The sequence below is a fragment of the Trematosphaeria pertusa genome, assembly GCF_010094035.1.
Source record: "Trematosphaeria pertusa strain CBS 122368 unplaced genomic scaffold BU26scaffold_19, whole genome shotgun sequence".
Taxonomy (NCBI): Eukaryota; Fungi; Ascomycota; class Dothideomycetes; order Pleosporales; family Trematosphaeriaceae; genus Trematosphaeria; species Trematosphaeria pertusa.
The window spans coordinates 377,269-397,197 of NW_022987230.1; the positions used below are offsets into that span (position 1 = coordinate 377,269).

Consider the following 19,929-nt stretch of genomic DNA (forward strand, 5'->3'; position numbering starts at 1 on the left):
GGGGATAGATGCGCAAGCTTGGAAGCCTCAGGTGCGGAGTGCTGGCAAACGGTATATCCCAGGCCTGTGGGTACCCGAGCAGCTCACCGCCATTCCTTGGGACGGGCACAAGAGGCTGAAGATACCGAGATGGCGTTGCAACCGCTCGGTGTCTTTCTCAAGCGTTCGAAAACGACAGCAGTGTGGGATCGTGAACAGGTGGATGCCGAACGGGAGGCCAGGGATGATTGACACATTCCTCGGCTCCCATCTCCTGCAAGGATAAGTCCGCCCTATCATTCCTTCCTATCGGTACCATGATGAACAACCGTGGCGGGTTGGCCTGAACAACCAATTCGCTGCGTCTTGATCTAATACGCAGAAACCCGGGTCCCTGCTCGTGGAAACGTCTTCGGGCGCGAAAGCGGGTACACCCTGGGATTCGATGCATATGAAATAAGAGAGCAGCCTGAGTACCCTTGGAGGAGCATCCATACTTATTCGTGTCGCTGATGGTGGAAACATTGCTGACTCCCCAGTCTGTACAGGTCTAACGACGGTAGATTCGCACGCGTCATAGACCGGCAGCAAGGCGGTCAGAGGATACCGGACGCTCGCCTTTTCGTAACGCGTGCTCGAAATCCCGGTTCGGAACGAGGACGCTCCGCTAGGGGTGCGATCGATGGCCTTGGGTGAAGGAGTGGGTTTGGAGATAAGTCAAATACACCGAAGACGCCGGAGATGAAAGAACTGATGCCGGCCTAGCATAAGTTCGACAGTGTCCGCCGGCAAGAGATATCGATGACCGCTGGTTGGGACAGATGAAGGTCAGCAAGCGCATTTCAATGCACAACAGTACCGAGAAAACCCGCCTGAGCAAAGCTCCGGGATTTGTACGGAACCGTTGGCAACCATTTGGAGTAACCAAGGAGACGAAGCGTATGCGCTGATAGGAATTGTTATGGTACCCCACCCGCCCCGAACGGAATGGATCGAGCAGCAATTCGAATGACAAGAAGAACCCGCCGCCATTGGAGGAGGAAATGACAAAAGCTGCGGCAGCGTATTCCTGGGCGGGCTTCATTCGTCTTCCGGCGCATCTAAGAACCCGAAACGCGCCGTACGACGAAGATCGGATAACGGGCCACATATTGCGGAGACCAAACTCTTCACAATGGAGCAACGAGAGACTTTGGTGGCATATCGCAATCCGGAGATAGCGTACATGCTCAAGATGTGTCGACAGCAGGGTCCCAAAAAGGAGGAGGCGGGAGGGATGCTTCATCTCAGGTCGATCGTCCGTATGGGGCCCGGTTGAGACACGCAACAACCGTTTTAGCAGAACGAGGCGGCTAGTGGAAGCGAACACAGTGTCAAATCCAGATCGCGCAATCACGGCGACAGCTCAGAGCTCAGATACAAATCCGGCAGGGTTCGAATCAACGCGTCAATCTGGCTTTCTCAGCAGGAGCATTCCCGAAAACAAACCTTTAAGCCGTTGTCTCGACAATCCGGAGTATTTGGTAAGGCGCATATCGATTCTCAATGTCGACAAGGTCCAGCAAGATCGTCGTTTGTTATCGAGCATTTCGAAACCGCATCGAGGTTATTCTCTCCACCATGATCGTCAGAAGGATATCAGCGAAATACACGGGCGAATGAGATATTCTTGTCCTGCCATTTGAAGCCGCCAGACCAAGGAGTGCCCGGGATTCAGATTCGCTCATACCTCAAGATTCGACCAACCCGATGCTTCGAGTCCCAGGCATAGATCTCAGGCATAGATCTCGAGGAAATAGATTTAGGACGGCTGAGCACGTCAGCTAAAGCACCTAAAAGGATCATGGATAGCGACCATCATGAAGATAAGTCTGGTACAAACGTCTCCGGAGCATCCTAGGTACGTAGGTCTTAGTAAAGGGTGTTCATGGAAACCGCCAACAGGCCCCCCAGATCCATCAAAGGTCCCTGAGAGCATTTGGTCGCCAAGGTATCCTAGACGGCGCAAGTCGATTGTCAATGCGAACGTAATCCCTGGCATGGAGTGGTTGAGCAAGAAAAGTCGTCGAAAAGGCCTTGCATCTAGGAAGTGTAGAGGTGCACTAAATCCACGTCCACGACGGATCGGTCGAGATACCAGTCTGATGGGGAAACAATGTTCTCGCAAAAAAAAAGCCAACGGGATCGATATAATTGTTCGCATGTGGGAGGAACCGGAAATCGAACCACGGAACAGCGCATCGGTACCGGCCCATTCGAAAAATCCCACAAGTGGTACCGGAAAAGCAAAAACGGAGAATTCCAGCAAAGCCAGCCTCCACGAAGCCAATATCCGAGCGGTGACCGGTCCGGTCAGTCAGGGCCTGTTGTCACGAGAGGCTGTGAAACTTCGAGAAAGGCGAATACTCCTTGAGCCCTGATGGTGCAACGCTCGGCAAGATGGTCTCGCAAATTGGGAAGCGATACGCAAAGCGTCGAACAAGGTCGATAACGAGGTCGAATTACAAGCGGAAAGACGAAGAGCTGGGCAGATCAAGTCGATTCGACCAAGGAGCCCGCGTAGTCGGCCTTACGCAATGCGGCAAAAGCAACCGATGATGCCGGCGGTTCTCGTCCGCTCCAGAAACGCGGACGATGCGAAGAGGGATGTATCGGGGGTCAGATCTGACGGGCATGATACCACTTAGGCAAGTGTGGAAGAAGTCAGTGGGTGCAGCATCGATGCCCACATTTATACGCAATGGACCACTCACCTCATCGGGACTTGCTTCGGCAACGGATGTGACATCACCTCCTGTGCGATAACTGGAGGCGATACCTCTCGTCAGCAGGAAGGGAAGAGCCGCAACCAAACACCCATGGCAAGAGAAGCGGCGACGAACTTGCTCCAAACGCAGTTTTACGGGTGGCCGAGCTGGCTCCCACAGTGTCGCGACACATGACGACTATACCAAGTCTCTCCTTGGGACGGCGGGTATACCGGACGACCTATAATCCACGGCAGCTTGATGATCGAACAAACCTATGCGACTTACCTTGCGTGAAGTCCGAGGGGAGCGAGTAGTCGAATGCGGAGTCCGTCATAGCCGCCGGAAAAACACAAAGGAGACATGAATGATCAAGGACACGGGGAAAACAACGAGCAGGAAATGAAGCAAGAGGATGGGAGGCATGCAAGAGTGCGCAGTGCGCCATGGGTGCTGAAGAAGCAGAGAGAACAAAGGAGAGCGCAAGAGGACGGGAAGGGCGAGAGAACGAACTTGAGCTGGGAAGAACCAGAGATGCGCGCAGAGCAGACAAACGGGAACCTGCCTCACCTACCTTACCTACCTTACCTACCTTGGTCGCAAATGATCGGCAAGCGACGCTCGGAAGTCGGATGCGGATCGGCAACGGATTATGAAAAGGTGTCATCAGAAAGACAGTTACACGCCAAGCGTTAGGATCCAGTCGCCTCAGCAATGAGCAGCGGAGACAGGGGTTTCGAAATCCTACACGAAGTCAGCGATGCATCACAAAAGGTTGTCATCGAAACGACACAAACTTGTCAGGCAGGATCCGGCGGCATCAGCGATACGAAGCAGCGAAGACAGTCGTTGGCGAACCGCGATATCGAAGAACGGTCTACAAGATGGAGATCTGGAGCAAAGTCGGCACTTTCATCGTTTGTGGGGAGGGAATGAGACCAGTAGATGAGCGAGCCGCGGGGTCCGCCAAGCTGATTCCCCAACCAACAGAGACAAAGGAAATGAGATGTCGCAAACATCCGAGGAGCTGGACTGCTGCCCTTGCGAAACATCGATACAAGGAATGCTGGAGAATGCATGCAGACGCTGCAGTTGAATGTTAGCCCTGTCCGAGCCGCGAAGACATTCGAAGTCGGTGTTAGTCCAGTGAGAAAGGTTGCGATCAAAGCCCGGATCATGATGAAGCTCAGCGTCGAAGAGCTGAATCAGCACTCGACGCTCCCCAGAGCTTAAAGCCTGATATGGCGCAGGCGCCATTTGACGCTGGAAGCAGGTGGTCGAAGGTATTAGCAGGCACGAGAGCCCGGCGCCTCATCGAGATCGACCGGAATCGGGTGCTGAACGAAGCCGAGAAGAGAAGAAGCCGAATGATCCGAAGGAAAGAAGACCGAGAAGTAGGAAATGCCGAAGATGTTGAGAAATGAAGTCGAAGAGTTGGAAGAAATGGGGTCGAAGAGCCAGAAGATGAGAAAGCGGTCGAAAGGAAAGTCAAAGAGTCGGATGAAGAGAAGTCCAAAGGAGAGTCGAAGATTCGGTAGAAGAAAAGCCGAAAGAAAAGTCGCAAACCTGAGGAATGCCGTGTTGAGTAGGCATTCGGGTCGAAAGCATTGAAGCCGAAGAACCGAAGCGGTGTCGCATATCGGAATTTCGAAGAAGCGGAGCGAGTGCCGAATCGGATTGCCGCTCGTCGATGTCGTTGCGCGATCGAAGCGTTGACGAGGGCGGGAATCCCACACACCTCTGCCTCACACCATCCATCACCATCCATCCCAGATACCAAAGATCTCCAGCAGCTGAGTTTTCACGGGGATCAAGCTTACCCATCACCTACTAAGTGGAACGCGAGCCCTGGCCTCCCCAGCCGCCAGCGTGGATATTGCTTTTTAGGGCGCACCACGCCTTAGGTTTGGCCATTCGTGACGCTGCCTGTTCTGTGACGGGAGTTGATGGGCCCATAGGTACCTATCTGGGTAAAAGACAATCAGTACTGGTCTGGCGTGATGGAACGCCGTTAGACTTGGTGTAATGCAGAGAGTGCGAGATTCGGTGGGAAGCGTCGACTGGATGACTTAAGAGGCGAGTCGAATGAAGACATTGGGGGATCCAGTCGACGAAAATACGAAAGTCGAGCGAAGATATTGAGCAGTCGACAGAAAGACGTATACTTCCCAGACGACTACTACCGGGCCTGTGAGAGCATGTGCCGCAATCGAAGCCTCCCCACCATCGCACATGATTGAGGAACCGCCTGGATCCCGCGACATTCGAAAAAAGCTTCCAAGAACTTATCGAAGAGGTACTGGGAGACGGAACACTACTTCAATCACACACTCCGGCAAGTACTACATCGATCCGGACACGCGGTAACGTAAGGGGCTCTCGGTGTGACTTTGAACGCAGGCCGGTAGAGGTCGACATGTCCAATGCCCTGGACGAGGGTAATCGCCGAACGAACGAGTCGATGTTGAGACGAAGATGACTTTAAGCGGACCGTCAACGGCGGTGGTTAAGACTGGTTCGGTCGATCATGCGCAGTGGCAAGACTGGGGCGCTTGTTGTGGGCATGCTTGCGAACAGCCAGGACAGCTACCTATCCCACGACATTCGAAATGCGCCAGAAAGAGCTATCGAAGAGCTATCGAGAAAAGATACCGAGAGGCAGCAACTGAGCCGCTGATGGTATTCGATTTGAAGTTGATGAGGCGGCCGACACAATTTTGAAGAGGTAGATCGAGCATGCGCTGTTGAGTGACTGGAGCGCTTGACGAGACAGACGCCGAATGAAGACTCACTACATGGCCATCGCTACCGCCAGATCCCACGACATTCGAAAGAAGCCCCGAAGGACTTATCGAAGAGGTACCGGAGAAGAGACAGCAACTCTGACCATACAGTTTGCCTTTTGGCGCTTAGACTTGGTTGACGACAGGGGTTGAGCGAACGCCGCTGATCAAAGATGTGCTCGGAGCGACCGTTTCGAAGCCGAGGTTGAAGGTGAACTTGATCGAGCATGTGCGTGAGTCTCTGAGACGCTCGACGAGAAGGCTAAAGGCGGCGTCACCACCGCGAGTCGAAAATGAACTTGGAATGACCGTTTCAAAGCCAGTGTTGAGGACGAGGTTGATCGAGCGTGCACCTAGATATCTGAGGTGCTTGACGAGGCGTTTGATGAGTAGGATGTCGGATGCGGACTCCCCACACAGCCGTTATCGCTGCCAGATCCCACGACATTCGAAAGAACCCGAAGGTTATCGAAGAGGTACCGGGGAAGAAGCAACGACTCTGACCGTGCAGGTTGACCTAAGGTTCGACTCGATTGGTGAGAGGGCACGAACGGTCGGTGTTGGTCGTCGATGGGGTTGGAGCCGCCAACCAATGCAATGGTACCGGAGCAGACGTCGGTCCAGTATATGCCATATGAGATGGAAGCGCTTAACAAAGTCGGAGAGTACAGACGTCCCACGCAGCCGTCATCGCCGCTAGATCCCAGACATTCGAAAGAACCCGAAGGTTATCGAAGAGGTACCAGGGAAGAAGCAACGACTATGACCATGCAGGTTGTCTTGAGGTGTTCTGACTCGGGATGAACGCTGCGATGGCTTGCGTCTACGAAGGTCTTATCCGCTCCAGGATGGGTCGACGATCCGAAGTGTAATTGCGACAAGAGCTGGTCATGCACCGGGGCAGCTGTCCTGGAGGATATGGCGCTGCCCAACCGACGGCAACAGCGGCGACCGTAGGCTTCCAATGGCCCCTGCATCCACGTCCTCGTCAAGTATTGCTGGCGAGGGTGTATGGTATGACGCGACGATGGGCGAAGTCGTTCAAGCATGGACTGCAAAACTCCGAGCGCCGATTGACAAACTATGTGCGGCCCAGAGACATATGCGTTCGGCGAGCAGCTGCGGCGTCGGCGTACGCTGTCTTCGACAGGTCGGGCAGGGATCTGTCGCCGCCTCTATGTCAGTCAGGAGCGTTCCTTTGTCGAAGAGGACGTTGTGGGGGACGGAAGAGACTTACAGAAGGCTACGTGCTCTGAGACAAGTGCCAATGGCTGTCGCAGGTAGAGCTGCAAGTTGCCGTCGCCCGCTCGCGTCTGTTCGGTGCAGTCCAACGCTGCGACAGGGGATAAGTCAGCAAACCAAATACGGCGGACCTGAAGGGGACTCAGGGTCGTATATGCTTACCTTGAGGCTCGTGGGGGCCTTGCTGTCGCCGTTTGAGGTCCCATACCGCCGGGAAAAGTTGGAAGCCCGCCGCAGCGCACGTTGCGGGCCGCTTCGCCGTCGGCGTCAGCACACAAATTCTGGGGAGCCAATACTTCTGCTAGAGCATGACGGGGATACTTACAGCGTTATAATGGCCCTCATGCCACTGCGGAGGTCATGTCGGCTGCATGGAGTAGTGGAAGGAGCGGCTCGAGCGACCCCTCCCCACCGCCGGCGGTGCGGGCAGCGCTGCAAAAGCTTGAGGAAGCTCCGCAAAGCCGTCGCTGAGGTTATTGAGCCTGCTGAGAAGCCCCTCAGAGGGCCGCGGGCGTACTGGAGCTGGTCGCGGCGTGTAGGGGTGAGAGCGGAGGTTGCAGGGCGGGAGACGCAGGAGGGCGAGCCACACCTTGAACGGCGCTCGGGAGCGTAGAAAAATTGCTCGAGTAGGATGAGAAAGGCGCCCTCTCAAATATGCGGGCAGACAAAGGGCGGTACAGAGTTGGGGGGTGAGGTGGTATGGGGTGTGGGTGTGGGAGTTGGTGTTGGCGATCGTGAGATTTTTTTGGTGTTGAGGGTCTGTGCGAGACGGCGTGAGCGCGGATTCGACCCCCGAACGCCAACAGCACCACCGGCACACCGATAGAGACATCCGGAGCATTCGCATCGTCTTCAGCGGCCTCGTTTTACCCTCCGCAGAATCTATCAGGACGCAGAAAGGATTGTGGTCGGCGATGCCGTGCCTCCGAAGCCCGGCCCCTGATCTCGGCTCAGCAGCGTCGAGCTCGCGCCGTAGAGCCTGCGACGGTGCGTTCAACGCTCGGCGGTGCCTCTACGCCATTGTCCGACCCTCAGCGGCATCGGTCGCCTTGCCCAGATCGCTCTCCTAGCTGACGGCATGCGGTGCGTCTTCCGCAGATCGCTTTCACAGCACGCAGCGGACGCCGCTAAACGTCTGCCGTGCAAGTGGAGTGTTTGCGACGGCCCTACAACATTGCACGACCCTCATCAAGCCCACCCGAGCTCGAGCGAGGGCTCTTTCCAGCTCGTAGTAATGTCCGCGTCTTCCACAGACCCCCTGATCATCCAGGACGAGAGCGGCAGATCTCTGTTCACGAAACGTACCCCTCGACGAAGCCGCGTCCGCCCCCCTCTTGACCCGATACGAGCATCGCCGAAGCGCCATTGAGAACAGAATGGGACGCAAAGCAGAGGGCGCGGGACACGGTGCACAATCTCCGCGAGAACGCTCACAACGGAGGGCCGCTATACGAGCGCCGCAGTTCAGACGTGCGGCGATCGGAAGGAACAGCACACGACTTCTCAAGCATACATGGCAGATTCAACGGACTGTGGATGCTGCAGAGAGGATAGAACAGCGTTGACACCAGCGGCCCCAGGCCCAGGGTCGAAGCGGACGGAGCGGCGATACGGCGAGGATGTAAACCCCCTGCACCTCATGGGCGGCCCGCGGATCGCGCATGACGCATATGGAGCATAATCTGTTCTACGAGACCGGATTCTGGGACTACAACGGGCTTCGAGCGCGAAGGCCTGTGTGCATCTCGACCGGGAACAGCGTGTATTGCGGCAGCGGGTCGCCGATATGGACGCTTGAACACCCCCGCAAACGCTCAGACATATTACAGAAACAAGAAGCAGAGCAGGAAGGGATAAAGGGTCTCTTCGGTACGTTGGTGGACGCATGAACAGGCGGCGCCGCGCATCCTAGAAGACGACACATCACCGCGAATGCAGACATAGAGTCAGGTAAGGTCAATCTGGGATGCTGAGAGCATGCATTTTGCAGCACGCACACCAGGTAAGTGGCATAGATATCCGGCCTCTGAACGATCAAGTTCAAGCGCGATGAGGAACTGCGTGCTTTTATCTCGTCTCGTTAATCTCGTTCAATCCCTACTCAGATGCCTAAGGGTGCCCTTGGAATCAGTTACATCTTTCATTTGGTATATCTTTTCTGTCTTGTAATAGTCTTTGCAACTGTTCCGAGCTCATTGAACGTTTAAAAAAGCTCGGAAATTGACATCACGTGATATCTCGGAGCCTTCTACGGCTTGCGGTTGTGGGGTCACCGACAGGCGGATGACCATAAAAACCACGGAAGAGCTATGCCATGTCCAATATCATGTACAGCGCTGTCCTCGGCCGTTCCCAGGTTTCCCCACATATCTCCCGCAAACCCTGCAATCCTCAATCTATTCGGCTCGGCTTCTACATCTACCTTCTATACTCGTCGCATTTAAAGTATTGTACTTCAATATGTGAGCATGTGGCTCCTCGGTATCTCAATCAAGGAGCAGCTCTTTTTCCGCCAGTCCAGAACCACTTTGGCGCCATTCTTCCGTCGACCATGGAAGCCGACATGCCTTATATACCAGTTCCGGCGTGTCATGCCCCGGCTCCGGATGTCTGTGTGACAAGAAGAGCAGATCCTACCTCAACACGATGAGGTTCTTCGAAAGTTTTACGGCGTTGGCGTTACTTGCTTGCGGCGTGAACGCGACGCTCCAGATCGTACCTGGTGGAACCTGGACAGCTGTAAGTCAATCAATATCGCCATGAACAATCCCTGCTGACGAGTTGTCTTCAGACCAACACTGGGAAACATATCCAAGCGCATGGCGGTGGCATGCTCAAAATGGGTGAGACCTACTACTGGTATTCCTCATCTTTCCAGCGCGGTCCATACGCTGACATTCTTCAAGGGTCGGCGAAGACAAGACGGACGGCTCGGCTTTCCAGAACATCAACTGCTACTCCAGTCAGAACCTCGTGGAATGGAAATACGAAGGTGCTCTGCTCTCGCGCACCAGCTCTGGCGATCTTGGACCGAACCGCATCATCGAGCGCCCGAAGGTCATTTACAACAAGGCCACGAAGAAGTACGTACTTTGGATGCACATTGACAGCAGTAACTACGGCGATGCGAAAGTCGGTGTCGCGACTGGGGATACTGTTTGCGGGAAGTTTGAGTACAAGGGGAGCTTTAGGCCGCTGAATTTTGAGAGTCGGGATATGGGATTGTTCGTGGATGACGACGACAAGGGGTATCTTTTGACCGAAGACGTGCGTTTCCACTCTCGGCCTCCATCATATTGGATAACAAGTGCTGACATGTCGACAGCGAAAGAACGGCCTCCGCATCGATCTCCTTTCAGACGACTACCTCACCGTCAAGAGCTCCACCTACCTCTGGAAAGACAGCATCGAATCGCCCGCCATGATCAAGAAGAACGGCGTCTACTTCATGTTCGGCTCTAAGCTAACAGGCTGGGATCCTAACGACAACGTCTACAGCACTGCAACCCAGATCTCCGGCCCGTGGTCCTCCTGGAAAACCTTCGCCGACTCCGGATCCAAAACCTACACCTCGCAAACAAACTTCATCCTGCCGCTCGGTGACAATGCTATGTACATGGGTGATCGCTGGGTCTCAAGTAACTTGATGCGGTCTACGTATGTATGGCTGCCGTTGACGCTCTCTGGCACGACAGCGAGCATGAAGAACGCTGTGAACTGGGTCCCGAACGTGCAATCTGGATCCGCATCTTCCGGCCCTAGCGAGAACAGCTACGAAGGCGAGTCTGCGCAGCTTTCGGGCGGAGCTAAGACCGTTTCCTGCTCTGGGTGCTCAGGGCAAAGTTCCGCGGGCTATGTCGGCGGAGACAATAACGGAGTGGTTACGTTTTCGGAGGTACAGAGTTCGGCGACGACGCGTACGACGATCCGCATCAAGTATCTGAATGGGGATAGCAGCCAAAGGTTTGCGGATGTAAGTGTCAATGGAGGAGCCGCGCAGAGGGTTGCTTTCCTACCTTCAGGAGGGTCGGATCCGGTTTCGAGTTCGCTCCACGCAGATTTGAAGGCGGGCTCGAATACGATCAAAGTCAGTATGAGCGGTTCATGGGGACCGGATATTGATCGGTTGATGGTGCCGTCTTCGTAGTTTGATACATATTAGCAAATATCACGTGCGGCATGAAGGCAGAATCGCGCTATTTGCACTTTAGGCTTAGCGCCTCTCCGGTGAGCTTACAACTTCGCCCTCCGCCCTAACAATCCTGCTCCTTTAAGCCAAATACAACGACACGGCACCATGGCTTTCCTTTCGCTCCCCGGTGAGCTCCGGAACAAGATTTATGATGAGGCCCTCTTCCCCAATCACGAATACCTCGTCATCATCAATTGCTCCCAACCCCGCGACATCGTCTGCTCGGTGCTCTCCTCGCCTGTCTTCCGCATCTCGCGCAGAATTCGCGCCGAAGCCCTCGCTCGCCTCTGCAGCACAAAGCGGATTGAAATTCTCGATGTCTCTTCTGCGAACACATTCCTCGACTACATCAGCAGCACCGGCCAAGACAACATCACCAACATCGTGATCGGTCTCAAGAACGTCGAGCAAATGGCGAGCTCACATGCAGATATCTTCTTCGCCAACCTCGCAAAGCTGAAGGCGCTCAAGAGCTTGAAGATGGAGGTTGGAAGCTCTGTTTTGAAGCTACCTATTCGAGATGTCCAGCCTACCGGCGATCTTCCCGATTGGGATTTCTTCGCGAAGATGGAGAAGTTTGCGAAGACGAGGGGCGACGTCGAAGTATCTTGGGCGACGTGGGCAACTGGGATGGACTGGCCGTGGTTGATGTTCATGGCGCAACGGAGGCGCTTGGAGAGGATGTTTGGGAAAGAGAAGAGGGAATCGGGCGTGCAGGGGCTGGTGGGGCGGCGTTTTGGTTAGGCTGTTGAAGACATGCTCGGTGTATTCCTTTGTAAAAAGCTCTTCTTTCTTGAAGATCTTGAGAGCGTCACCGTGCTAATTCGGCGGATGGCGAATCATGACGGTACTTCTATCCCTCCCCTGCGAGCCGTACTTTGACAGATCGAATATCTCCTCGTGAACCCCATTGAAACCCAAGCTTGCATACAGCGGCCTTCCGACTTCTGTTGCCTCGAGAAAAGACGGCAGCTGCACCTTATCCGCCTGCTCTATACCCCATCTCACCAGCATGGCTCCCGCGCCTCGTCGTTGATGCTCCGGATGTGTTACAAGGAGATGAAGGACTTCAGGGTCAGCTTTACTGCTACCATATGCACGGAAGCACGGCATGCTCTTACAATAAAAAGGCTTCGTCCCCATAAACTCCCTCCTCACGCGATTCAGATACCACATGAAATCCTGCGCCGCCGGGTTTCCCTCCTGCTCTTCTCCGGGCACCGGCAACATGGGCTGGATCTGCTCTTCTGTCCTCTCCTTCTCATTGATACGCCATTTTGCGACCGCGATCATGCGCCCGCTCTGCTCGGTATCGATGACTTTGAGGAAGCGGCAGTCGGGCTCGGCGCGGAAGCATTTGATGTGCTTATCAACGGACTTCTCTATCCAGTCTTCCGAGACGGGGCGCGGGACGAGGTAGGCAGTCATTCCATTATTGAAGGCTGCGACTTGGATGCGGACGAAGTCGGGGAAGTCCGATTCGACGACGGGGTGCAGTTCGAGGGGCATGATGGTCAAACAGCAATCTTAGACAACGATAGTGAAGTTTGGCAACATCTACATGAAGGGGTTTTACGAACGTTTTATGCTACGGAAGGATTTCTAAATGCGAGGCTGCTGAACGGTGTGCACAGGCCTTCCTTTTCTGGCGCTAGCTGATGGCGCTGATGCTTACATAGCGCATGTCATGACTCATGTGAAAGCTTTTCTCAGACTTCAGCCCTTCTGTGCAATACGTCCTTCATCGCTTTCGTCGCTTCGCGCCCTTCCAACAACGGGCGAACATGTCGCAAGAGCTATTTTCGCCAGATGCGATGATGTGGTCTGCTTTGCAGCGTCCAGCGCCGTTCCGTCAGCGTGCTTGCTGGCGTCGCACCGGAAATCCTCAACGCCTCTCTATCGACTCCTTACCAATGTGCAAAGCCCGCTCGTGTACCATTGTGTTCACGCAAGTACGCAGAGTCCATAATATAGTCGGTTGGCCCGGCGGATTCACGGCGTGGTCATGCAGATACTCGGTGGCTGAAGGATCGATGGTCTAACTCTCGCGCTCGACTATGGTCGCACACCAACATCGATAGTATCAGCCTCCCCGGGGACAGGCTCTAGCGGCGTCAGTGACATTCAAACCGGAAACTACACCGACTCTGAACATCCGCACGCGGGACTCCTCCCTTCCCCGGCTCTCTTACCTCCAAGTTTTAGTCACCTCGAGTTCGTGCCCATTGTTCTCAACCTGTGAATAGCCTACGCTTTAGATATTTCCCTATGCCCTCTCACTTCTTCTTGTCTCTATACTGGGCTCGTTCTCGCATCGAGGCTACCTCTATTACCTCAATCCTAGTCATTGTCGTGCAGTCCTGCCGAGCTTGTCGACCCCTTCTCTTTTCTCTTACTTGCTCTGGCTTTGATGACCCGGGCTCTATCCACTCTCTTACGCATGCTCATTTCTATCACACCAATGTCAATCATCATATCAACCCCAGTTATTGTACAGTGCCTGCTCAGCCTTCCTCAAATGCCGCCCATATCCTTCTTCCTCGTGTCAAGAACCGGCGCCTTTGACGCAGTGACATAGGTCCGCCTCGTTCTCGAATAGGGGTACCGTACTCCCTTTGTGCCCCTAACTAATCGCGACCGAGCCGTACGAAAGATATCCATTGGCGTATTCCAAACGATAGACGGGGGCGCAAGAAAGCCGTGGAGACGTTCAATCCCCGGGATGGGCCGAGAAGCATAAGGAGTCCGAGAATAGTGGGAAGCATCGCGTGGTGGTCGCGCTCGACCGAAGGGCCGCTGCAAATGGGCTTATGGTCGATCGAGGCAGAGTCGGCGTTTGGACTCGCGATAGTCCTCTTTCCGATGCTGTGGGCTGATACAAGGTCTGACCAGAACGTAATGGATAGGGTGCACACTATGTAAGTCAGTGTACGAAGGGTCAGTAGAAGAGCATGGGAGCGGAAGGGCAGTGTGCCGCCGGAGATCGCAGTCAAGGGAGACAACATTGCGGAAGGCACGCTACCGCCGTTCGGTGCGAAATTGCAGCCCACAACAATGCCCGCAGCGCGTCCCTCACTCCAGCAACGAGCCCAGTCGAACCCGCCGGTTAGCCGTTAGTCGCGCCATTCCGAGCCCTCTTTGGCAAGCCCACGAGGAATTCCAGTCCTATATATATCTAATTATTTACAAGATCGCTCAAGAGAGGATCAAGCCACGTAAGTGGAACAGGCTGGGGCAAAGGTAAATACCAGGTAAGTACCCAGGTAAGTTCCCTCAGCCCCTTTCTTTCTGCAATTTTTTTCTACCGGACGGGCACCTACCGGGTTCGAGCCGCCGCCTATGCCGCTGCTTTTCTTTTTGCTTTGACTTTCTGCTCACCCCACTGCACTCACTGCCACAGGATGTGGTGCACGTCTCTTTTAGCGTGACTCACCCAGTCCTACAGCTAACAGAGCAGCGATAGATCATCGCTCCACATAGTATCAGATCTATGGCGTGGCGCAAATCAAGACCATTGGATGACTTCGACTCCCGGTTCAAGAATGGATTCTTCCGTCGAATATAGAGGATGTTGCCGCACCGGCATGTCAGACAACGGGCTCTCAATCCTGCGTATCTTGTGTGTCTTTGTGCCTCTTGTACTTTTTCGCTACCGAGACATTCTCTCACTGCCGAAATCCAGCTGCGTGTGCTCAAGGTGCATGACAGTGTCAGACGCATTGGCTTTTACGAGCAGTCTAGCGACGATATGCACCCTCAGCATGTTGATCGGCTTCCTCTCGCTCTGCTTCATCTTTTGCATGTATGCCTCGTGCCGTCATCCCAAAGTTGCGTTTGCTTACTTCCCCCTTCAACTTCAAGTCGTGCGCTGGGTGAGAGGCATTCAACAAGCCCAGCCCAGACGTGTTTGCCATTCCTCTCGCGCTTCTCACTGCCACATGCCACTTGCGTTTGCTCGCTCACTTCTCATCAGCCCAGCCCCATTGAGCCCGCAAACAGCCGCGCACACCCTCCCATGCCACCATAATTTACTTATCTCACCTATATGTGATTCATTATCGACGAGCTCCCTTCGTGGAAGAGCTCTGTTAGAGAGAGATCAGGGTTGGCCTCGCTGGCTAAGGCGGCTCTGGTTGGACTCGGGCAGGTCCCAAGTCCCTTTCCACAAATTTTTCAATCATCTTCAATTTCTTTTTTGGCTCTTGGGTTGAAGTTCGATCCCGCCCTGTCACTACTATAGGTCACGTTTCTTTTGCAATATGTTCTCGCTCTTCTCACACGACGCTGCGCACCGCCCTTCTTCACTCTACTTCCTCCGCACTTGTTGCCCGAACTACCTGAACTACCAGTACTTTTGTCATCAAAGTAAGCACCACCAAGCACGATCGCACGGATTACCGAAATGATCGAAGTGTGGCAGTCATGGCACCGCCCTGTTGGGTCACCTGGGATGAAACGGTATGCGATCCAGCGATCTGCTTCGTGAAACACGTCCATACCGACCTACAATCGCGCTAAAAAATTGTATCAGACCCGATTTAGACAACAGTTTGGTGCAAATGACTTCATCTACTCCAGGTATCTACATGTGGGTGTGGTGCGGTGTTGACTTGGCTGATTGCAGACCTTCGTGAACGCCGACGTCATACATCACGGCCTCTCAACGCGGCTTCAGTAATGCTAACGAGCATATGCAAATACCGCCCAACACTCACCCTCAACCGACAAAACATTCCTCGTTCCACCGCTCACACGCGCTTCTCTAACCTCAGGACCAGTCAAGTGCCCCTCCCTCGCCCACTCGGAGCATTTCGCATCAGCGCGACCTGAGCGTCTCCCAAATCCCCGCGTCTCCTCTATTCGCACCGGCCACCGCCTCTTCCGAATGCCGGGGACTGTGTCGCAGATCCACAAGGACTTCCTGTCCAGCCGTTTCGACCTCCGACCTATCGATTGCGCCCCTTACAAAAAGCAGCCGAGGATGTATTCTTTTGAACATGGGAAGCTGGACCTGGACCACGCCAGTGGGAAGTCGCTGGAAGCCATCTTTCTATGCGTGGCATGACTGCATGACCTTCATACGCTATTTCGAGGCATGGGGCAGCAAGAGTGTAGCAGGAAAATAGTTGAGAGAATAAGAGCATGGCTTCTGTAGGTTCGGCCCTTTCGAGTACACCTTATAGTATATGACCTCTACAGTCACACTCCCAAATCCCCATCATCTCGCGCTTCCTTTCCTCAGGAAGCGTACGCGACGCACGACTAATTTGGATTCTTGTATCATATCTACTTAGTACATTCTAATACTCTTTCTAGCAATGAAGCCCACCACCGCCGTCCCCTTCCTCCTCGCCCTCGTAGCCGCCATGCCACCTACAGACCGCCTCCCTCTCGCCGACGTATCCCGCAGCGAGCTCAACTCCTTCTCCCGCATGGAGACCACATCCGCCTCCTTCGACCCCAACGGCCGTCCCTTCTCCTTCCTGCAATCCCGCGCCCTGGGCGACATGACGCAAAACGATGTGAAGAACGGGGAGTGCAAACCGACCACCATCCTCTTCGCGCGCGGGACGACGGAGCAGGGAAACATGGGAACTTTGACCGGCCCGCCGTTCGTCCAAGCAGTCGGACAGGCCGTCGGTGCTGATAACGTGGCGGTGCAGGGCATCGACTATCCTGCCGACATCCCCGGGTTTCTAGCGGGCGGCGATGCGGGTGGGAGTGCGACGATGGCGGGGCTTGTGAGCATGGTCATGGCGACCTGCCCAAATACGAGCTTGACGATATCAGGGTACAGGTATGCATTGCCCCTCCTGGAACCCTTCAGCGCATAGAGTGATAATGACGGCCGTGATATAGTCAAGGCGGCCAGCTCGTCCACAACGCGGCCAGCATGCTCTCAGCCGACGAAACGGCCTTCGTCAATTCGGCCGTCATCTTCGGGGACCCAGACAACGGCCAGTCCGTTGGGAACATCCCCGCCGCGAAAACGAAGATTATCTGCCATGATGGCGATCTGATTTGTGCGGGGCAGAGCGTGGTGCTGCAGCCGCATCTGACGTATAGCATGAATGCGGGCGAGGCTGCTGCTTTTGTGAAGGCGAATCAGTAGGTGCAGGAGTGGAAAGGGGGGGGGGGGGAGGTATTTCAGGCATAGCCTATCCTCATTACGGTAATCCACGATGAATGACAAGCTTTCTCCAACGACGTCGTAATTTTGCTACATGTGGTAAGAAACACGCATTTCCGTTGATTACTGCGGCGTTCCGTGGTTCACTCCAAAACGCGAGGCGCATCACAACCCTGGAAGCGGAGGGCGGACCAACGTTTCGGGCGAAATTAAGATTGACGACTGCCGGGCACGTGCGCGAACAAATGGTTAGTTCAATACTTGATGGACGTTTGGTTGTGGTTCAGTGGGACGAAAAGGTTTCTGCGCCGGATGGACGGAGCTGCGGCTCTCGAGCGAGAAATGAGGAGCGAGCATGGACTGAAAGGTTTTGCAGAGATGGAATTAAAGAGATAGGTACAATTCGAACGCTCTAGAATAAGAATAGATACAGTAGGCATAACATCTGAGGGTATAAGCGAACGTTGTGGTTTGTGGGACCGTTTGCAAATGTGACTTGTGAAAATCATCTGCGAACAAAAAGAAAAATTAGACAGTGTGATGAACGCGCTGACATCCTCAAGCCTCCCCAATCCCGAGAACAACGAAACGGCGTACCGATAAACAATATCCCTTTACTCTATCGCCACCAACCACCTCTCTCCAAACCCCTCTGCTTCTTCCCACTCAAAGCCTCGACCTCCGCAATCTGTTCCACAAGCGTCGGTAACGGCGTCCCATCTGGGCCCGCTATCCGCATTGTCGGCCCAATCGGGTCGGTACCCTCGCCTCTCAGATTACTGGGCACCATGGCGTGCATGCGCTCCATTTCTCTGCGGGCGATCTCCCGTCTCTCAGCGTAGTCCCCGCGCCCGTGTCTAAAAGTGAGATACTCACCTTGATTGAGGGCCAAATTGTCCAGCGAAGCATTCCCCGCCGAGCGAGATGGCCCGGTAAAGGAGCTGAGCACGGGGATCTCAGTCCGCCTGCGGACTGAGAATTCGCTGGGGATAGGAGGAGGAGCCGGGCGAGTTCTGAAGCTCCTCATGGATGGCGCAGGTGAAGCGTTTGCCTCTCTGGGCCCGGCGATATTGGAGCCATAGCCCGACGAAATATGACTGAGTCCAGAACGGTGCCGAAAACTTGGAGTCGAAGGTGTTTGTCTCTGCATCAACGCGTGCGCTTGTGTGTTAAACGTGTGGATTGGGGAAGCAGATTGCTGACGATGGAAATCGCCGGGGTCCATGAAGCTCGGCGCAGCACTGTTGTGCATGAGAGGAACATCTAGAGGAGACCGCTCCATGAACAGGCTAGAAGCGGGCCTCAGGTGACCCTGATGCATAGTGGTCGGAGGGCCTCCAAAACAAGGCAGGGATATAACGCTAGGATTTGCGTTCATGAATAGCGCACCACCGCCTGCGGAGCCATCCCCGTGCTGAGAAATGGTGTGGTGACTTCTACTGGATCGAAGGCTCTGAGCGTGGGCCGAGGAATTCTTTGCTTGCAGGTTCTCCGCGGTCAAGGGAACGGATGGACACCCGGGAGGGACCATAGGATCCTCCGAACGCCCTTGGGCCATGGCAGAGATAGACCGTATACGTGGCATTATTTCATTCTGGTTTACTTTGCGATATCGTTGCGGAGATGAGCATCTGCTAGTCGCTATGCGTAGCCGCTGAATCTGTGGGGAAGGTCCAGAGCTCTTGGACTGGCTTCTATCCAATCCTCTTTGCTGCTCCACGTAATCCTCCTCGGATCCCGGCGGCGTTGTCTTAGCGGTGGAAGTGCTTCTCTCTCCCGAACTGGTAGGTGTCGTGTCGCTGCGTTGGTATGGCCTTCCACTGATAGTCGACGGCTGGGCGTACATCGAACCGCATGAGTTGGACGGCGCATAGTGACTCGGCGGGGATGTCATCGGCATCTGCATGCCCGGATTGGTCATCAGATAGTTCGGCTGCACTGTCATGGGATACGAGTACGTCTGATGTGACATGGCGCTTGGAGAACGGGGCACCGTCGCGTACTGCTGGAACGCAAGATTGGGATTGGAGGAGTTTATCGAGTTGATGTCGCCGTAATGGTATGCGTATTTTGACCGCTGTCTAGCTTGGGCGTATTCCCATCCCTCGCGAACCGTGTCTGGCCGTGATCCTTTCTCGTTCGACGCTTTTGATTTCAATCTGGACACCGTCTTGGCAATGACAGCGCCGATTTGCGATCTGCATTCCGGAGGAGGAGAACGAGCCACTTTGACCGAAATATCAAGCTCGGCATGCCCCGCGTTGAGCGGACACAGCCGGTGAATGTCTTCCGTGCGCAAGGCGCGGAAAGCCGCGCCAGTGCCAGTCCATGCTGCGACTGTCTCAAGCACCCATTGAGGCCATTGCTTGGCAATTTCGTATGGCCCATAAGTTAGGGTTTGGTATAGAAAGTACCGCACTTCATGGTAATCCGCATCAGGGAGCGGAATGTCACGCGGTTCGCTTCTGTGGATATTCTTTTCTACGTCGCGGAGATTGGTCGGAAGATGATAGACGCAGGCTTCGGATACGTTGGTGGTGTGGAACGAGCGGACAGAAGCGTTGCTCCTCGTCAACTTGAACGGAAGAGGCATGAGAAGAGCGGCGAGCGTAGTGGACGAGGTATGATGAAAAAGGCTGTACTCTAGTTAGGCAACTATAGACAAACATTTCGGGAAAACATGTGATGACCAACCAAACCGGAAACCGGACTCCAAATGCCTCGAACGAAATGACAGGGTATCACGAAAATGGAAGTAACGAACGTAGGCAGAACGCCAGTCTCGCAATCAAGAAAGTTCGTGAGCACGAGAGGCAGCACTTCGAGGCCACCTGAGGAGGGAGCAGATAAGCATGG

General features: G+C 54.5%; 9 protein-coding genes across 9 annotated transcripts; 5 read left to right on the forward strand and 4 right to left on the reverse strand.

The window, feature by feature from the left end:
• Positions 1 to 538: 538 nt before the first annotated feature.
• On the reverse strand, positions 539 to 1,597 carry BU26DRAFT_129661 (uncharacterized protein). Its single transcript, XM_033819636.1, has one exon. It carries the CDS (start codon positions 1,262 to 1,264, stop codon positions 647 to 649), a length of 618 nt encoding a protein of 205 aa, XP_033677636.1. The 5' UTR covers positions 1,265 to 1,597; the 3' UTR covers positions 539 to 646.
• A 1-nt stretch (position 1,598) lies between these two features.
• BU26DRAFT_129662 (uncharacterized protein) lies at positions 1,599 to 2,440 on the forward strand. The gene has a single exon (XM_033819637.1). It carries the CDS (start codon positions 1,839 to 1,841, stop codon positions 2,397 to 2,399), a length of 561 nt encoding a protein of 186 aa, XP_033677637.1. The 5' UTR covers positions 1,599 to 1,838; the 3' UTR covers positions 2,400 to 2,440.
• Positions 2,441 to 8,187: 5,747 nt separating this feature from the next.
• BU26DRAFT_129756 (uncharacterized protein) lies at positions 8,188 to 8,852 on the reverse strand. The gene has a single exon (XM_033819638.1). The coding sequence runs from the start codon at positions 8,636 to 8,638 to the stop codon at positions 8,255 to 8,257; it is 384 nt and encodes a 127-aa protein (XP_033677638.1). The 5' UTR covers positions 8,639 to 8,852; the 3' UTR covers positions 8,188 to 8,254.
• Positions 8,853 to 9,307: 455 nt separating this feature from the next.
• On the forward strand, positions 9,308 to 10,939 carry BU26DRAFT_129763 (carbohydrate-binding module family 35 protein). The gene is made up of 4 exons (XM_033819639.1): positions 9,308 to 9,490; positions 9,543 to 9,610; positions 9,658 to 10,018; positions 10,077 to 10,939. The coding sequence occupies exons 1-4, from the start codon at positions 9,398 to 9,400 to the stop codon at positions 10,896 to 10,898; spliced, it is 1,344 nt and encodes a 447-aa protein (XP_033677639.1). The 5' UTR covers positions 9,308 to 9,397; the 3' UTR covers positions 10,899 to 10,939.
• Positions 10,940 to 11,033: 94 nt separating this feature from the next.
• Positions 11,034 to 11,873, forward strand: BU26DRAFT_524221 (uncharacterized protein). The gene has a single exon (XM_033830235.1). The coding sequence runs from the start codon at positions 11,049 to 11,051 to the stop codon at positions 11,685 to 11,687; it is 639 nt and encodes a 212-aa protein (XP_033677640.1). The 5' UTR covers positions 11,034 to 11,048; the 3' UTR covers positions 11,688 to 11,873.
• On the reverse strand, positions 11,763 to 12,452 carry BU26DRAFT_534674 (uncharacterized protein; the record flags this gene model as incomplete). Its single annotated transcript, XM_033831228.1, has 2 exons — positions 11,763 to 12,010; positions 12,065 to 12,452. The coding sequence occupies 2 exons, from the start codon at positions 12,450 to 12,452 to the stop codon at positions 11,763 to 11,765; spliced, it is 636 nt and encodes a 211-aa protein (XP_033677641.1).
• A 646-nt stretch (positions 12,453 to 13,098) lies between these two features.
• On the forward strand, positions 13,099 to 13,539 carry BU26DRAFT_129780 (uncharacterized protein). Its single transcript, XM_033819640.1, has one exon. The coding sequence runs from the start codon at positions 13,212 to 13,214 to the stop codon at positions 13,506 to 13,508; it is 297 nt and encodes a 98-aa protein (XP_033677642.1). The 5' UTR covers positions 13,099 to 13,211; the 3' UTR covers positions 13,509 to 13,539.
• A 2,836-nt stretch (positions 13,540 to 16,375) lies between these two features.
• On the forward strand, positions 16,376 to 17,055 carry BU26DRAFT_438359 (carbohydrate esterase family 5 protein; the record flags this gene model as incomplete). Its single annotated transcript, XM_033824287.1, has 2 exons — positions 16,376 to 16,740; positions 16,803 to 17,055. 2 exons carry the CDS (start codon positions 16,376 to 16,378, stop codon positions 17,053 to 17,055), a joined length of 618 nt encoding a protein of 205 aa, XP_033677643.1.
• A 391-nt stretch (positions 17,056 to 17,446) lies between these two features.
• BU26DRAFT_129804 (uncharacterized protein) lies at positions 17,447 to 19,877 on the reverse strand. Its single transcript, XM_033819641.1, has 2 exons — positions 19,768 to 19,877; positions 17,447 to 19,709 (listed from the first exon to the last, which is right to left on the reverse strand). The coding sequence occupies exon 2, from the start codon at positions 19,664 to 19,666 to the stop codon at positions 17,693 to 17,695; it is 1,974 nt and encodes a 657-aa protein (XP_033677644.1). The 5' UTR covers positions 19,667 to 19,709; positions 19,768 to 19,877; the 3' UTR covers positions 17,447 to 17,692.
• Positions 19,878 to 19,929: the final 52 nt, after the last annotated feature.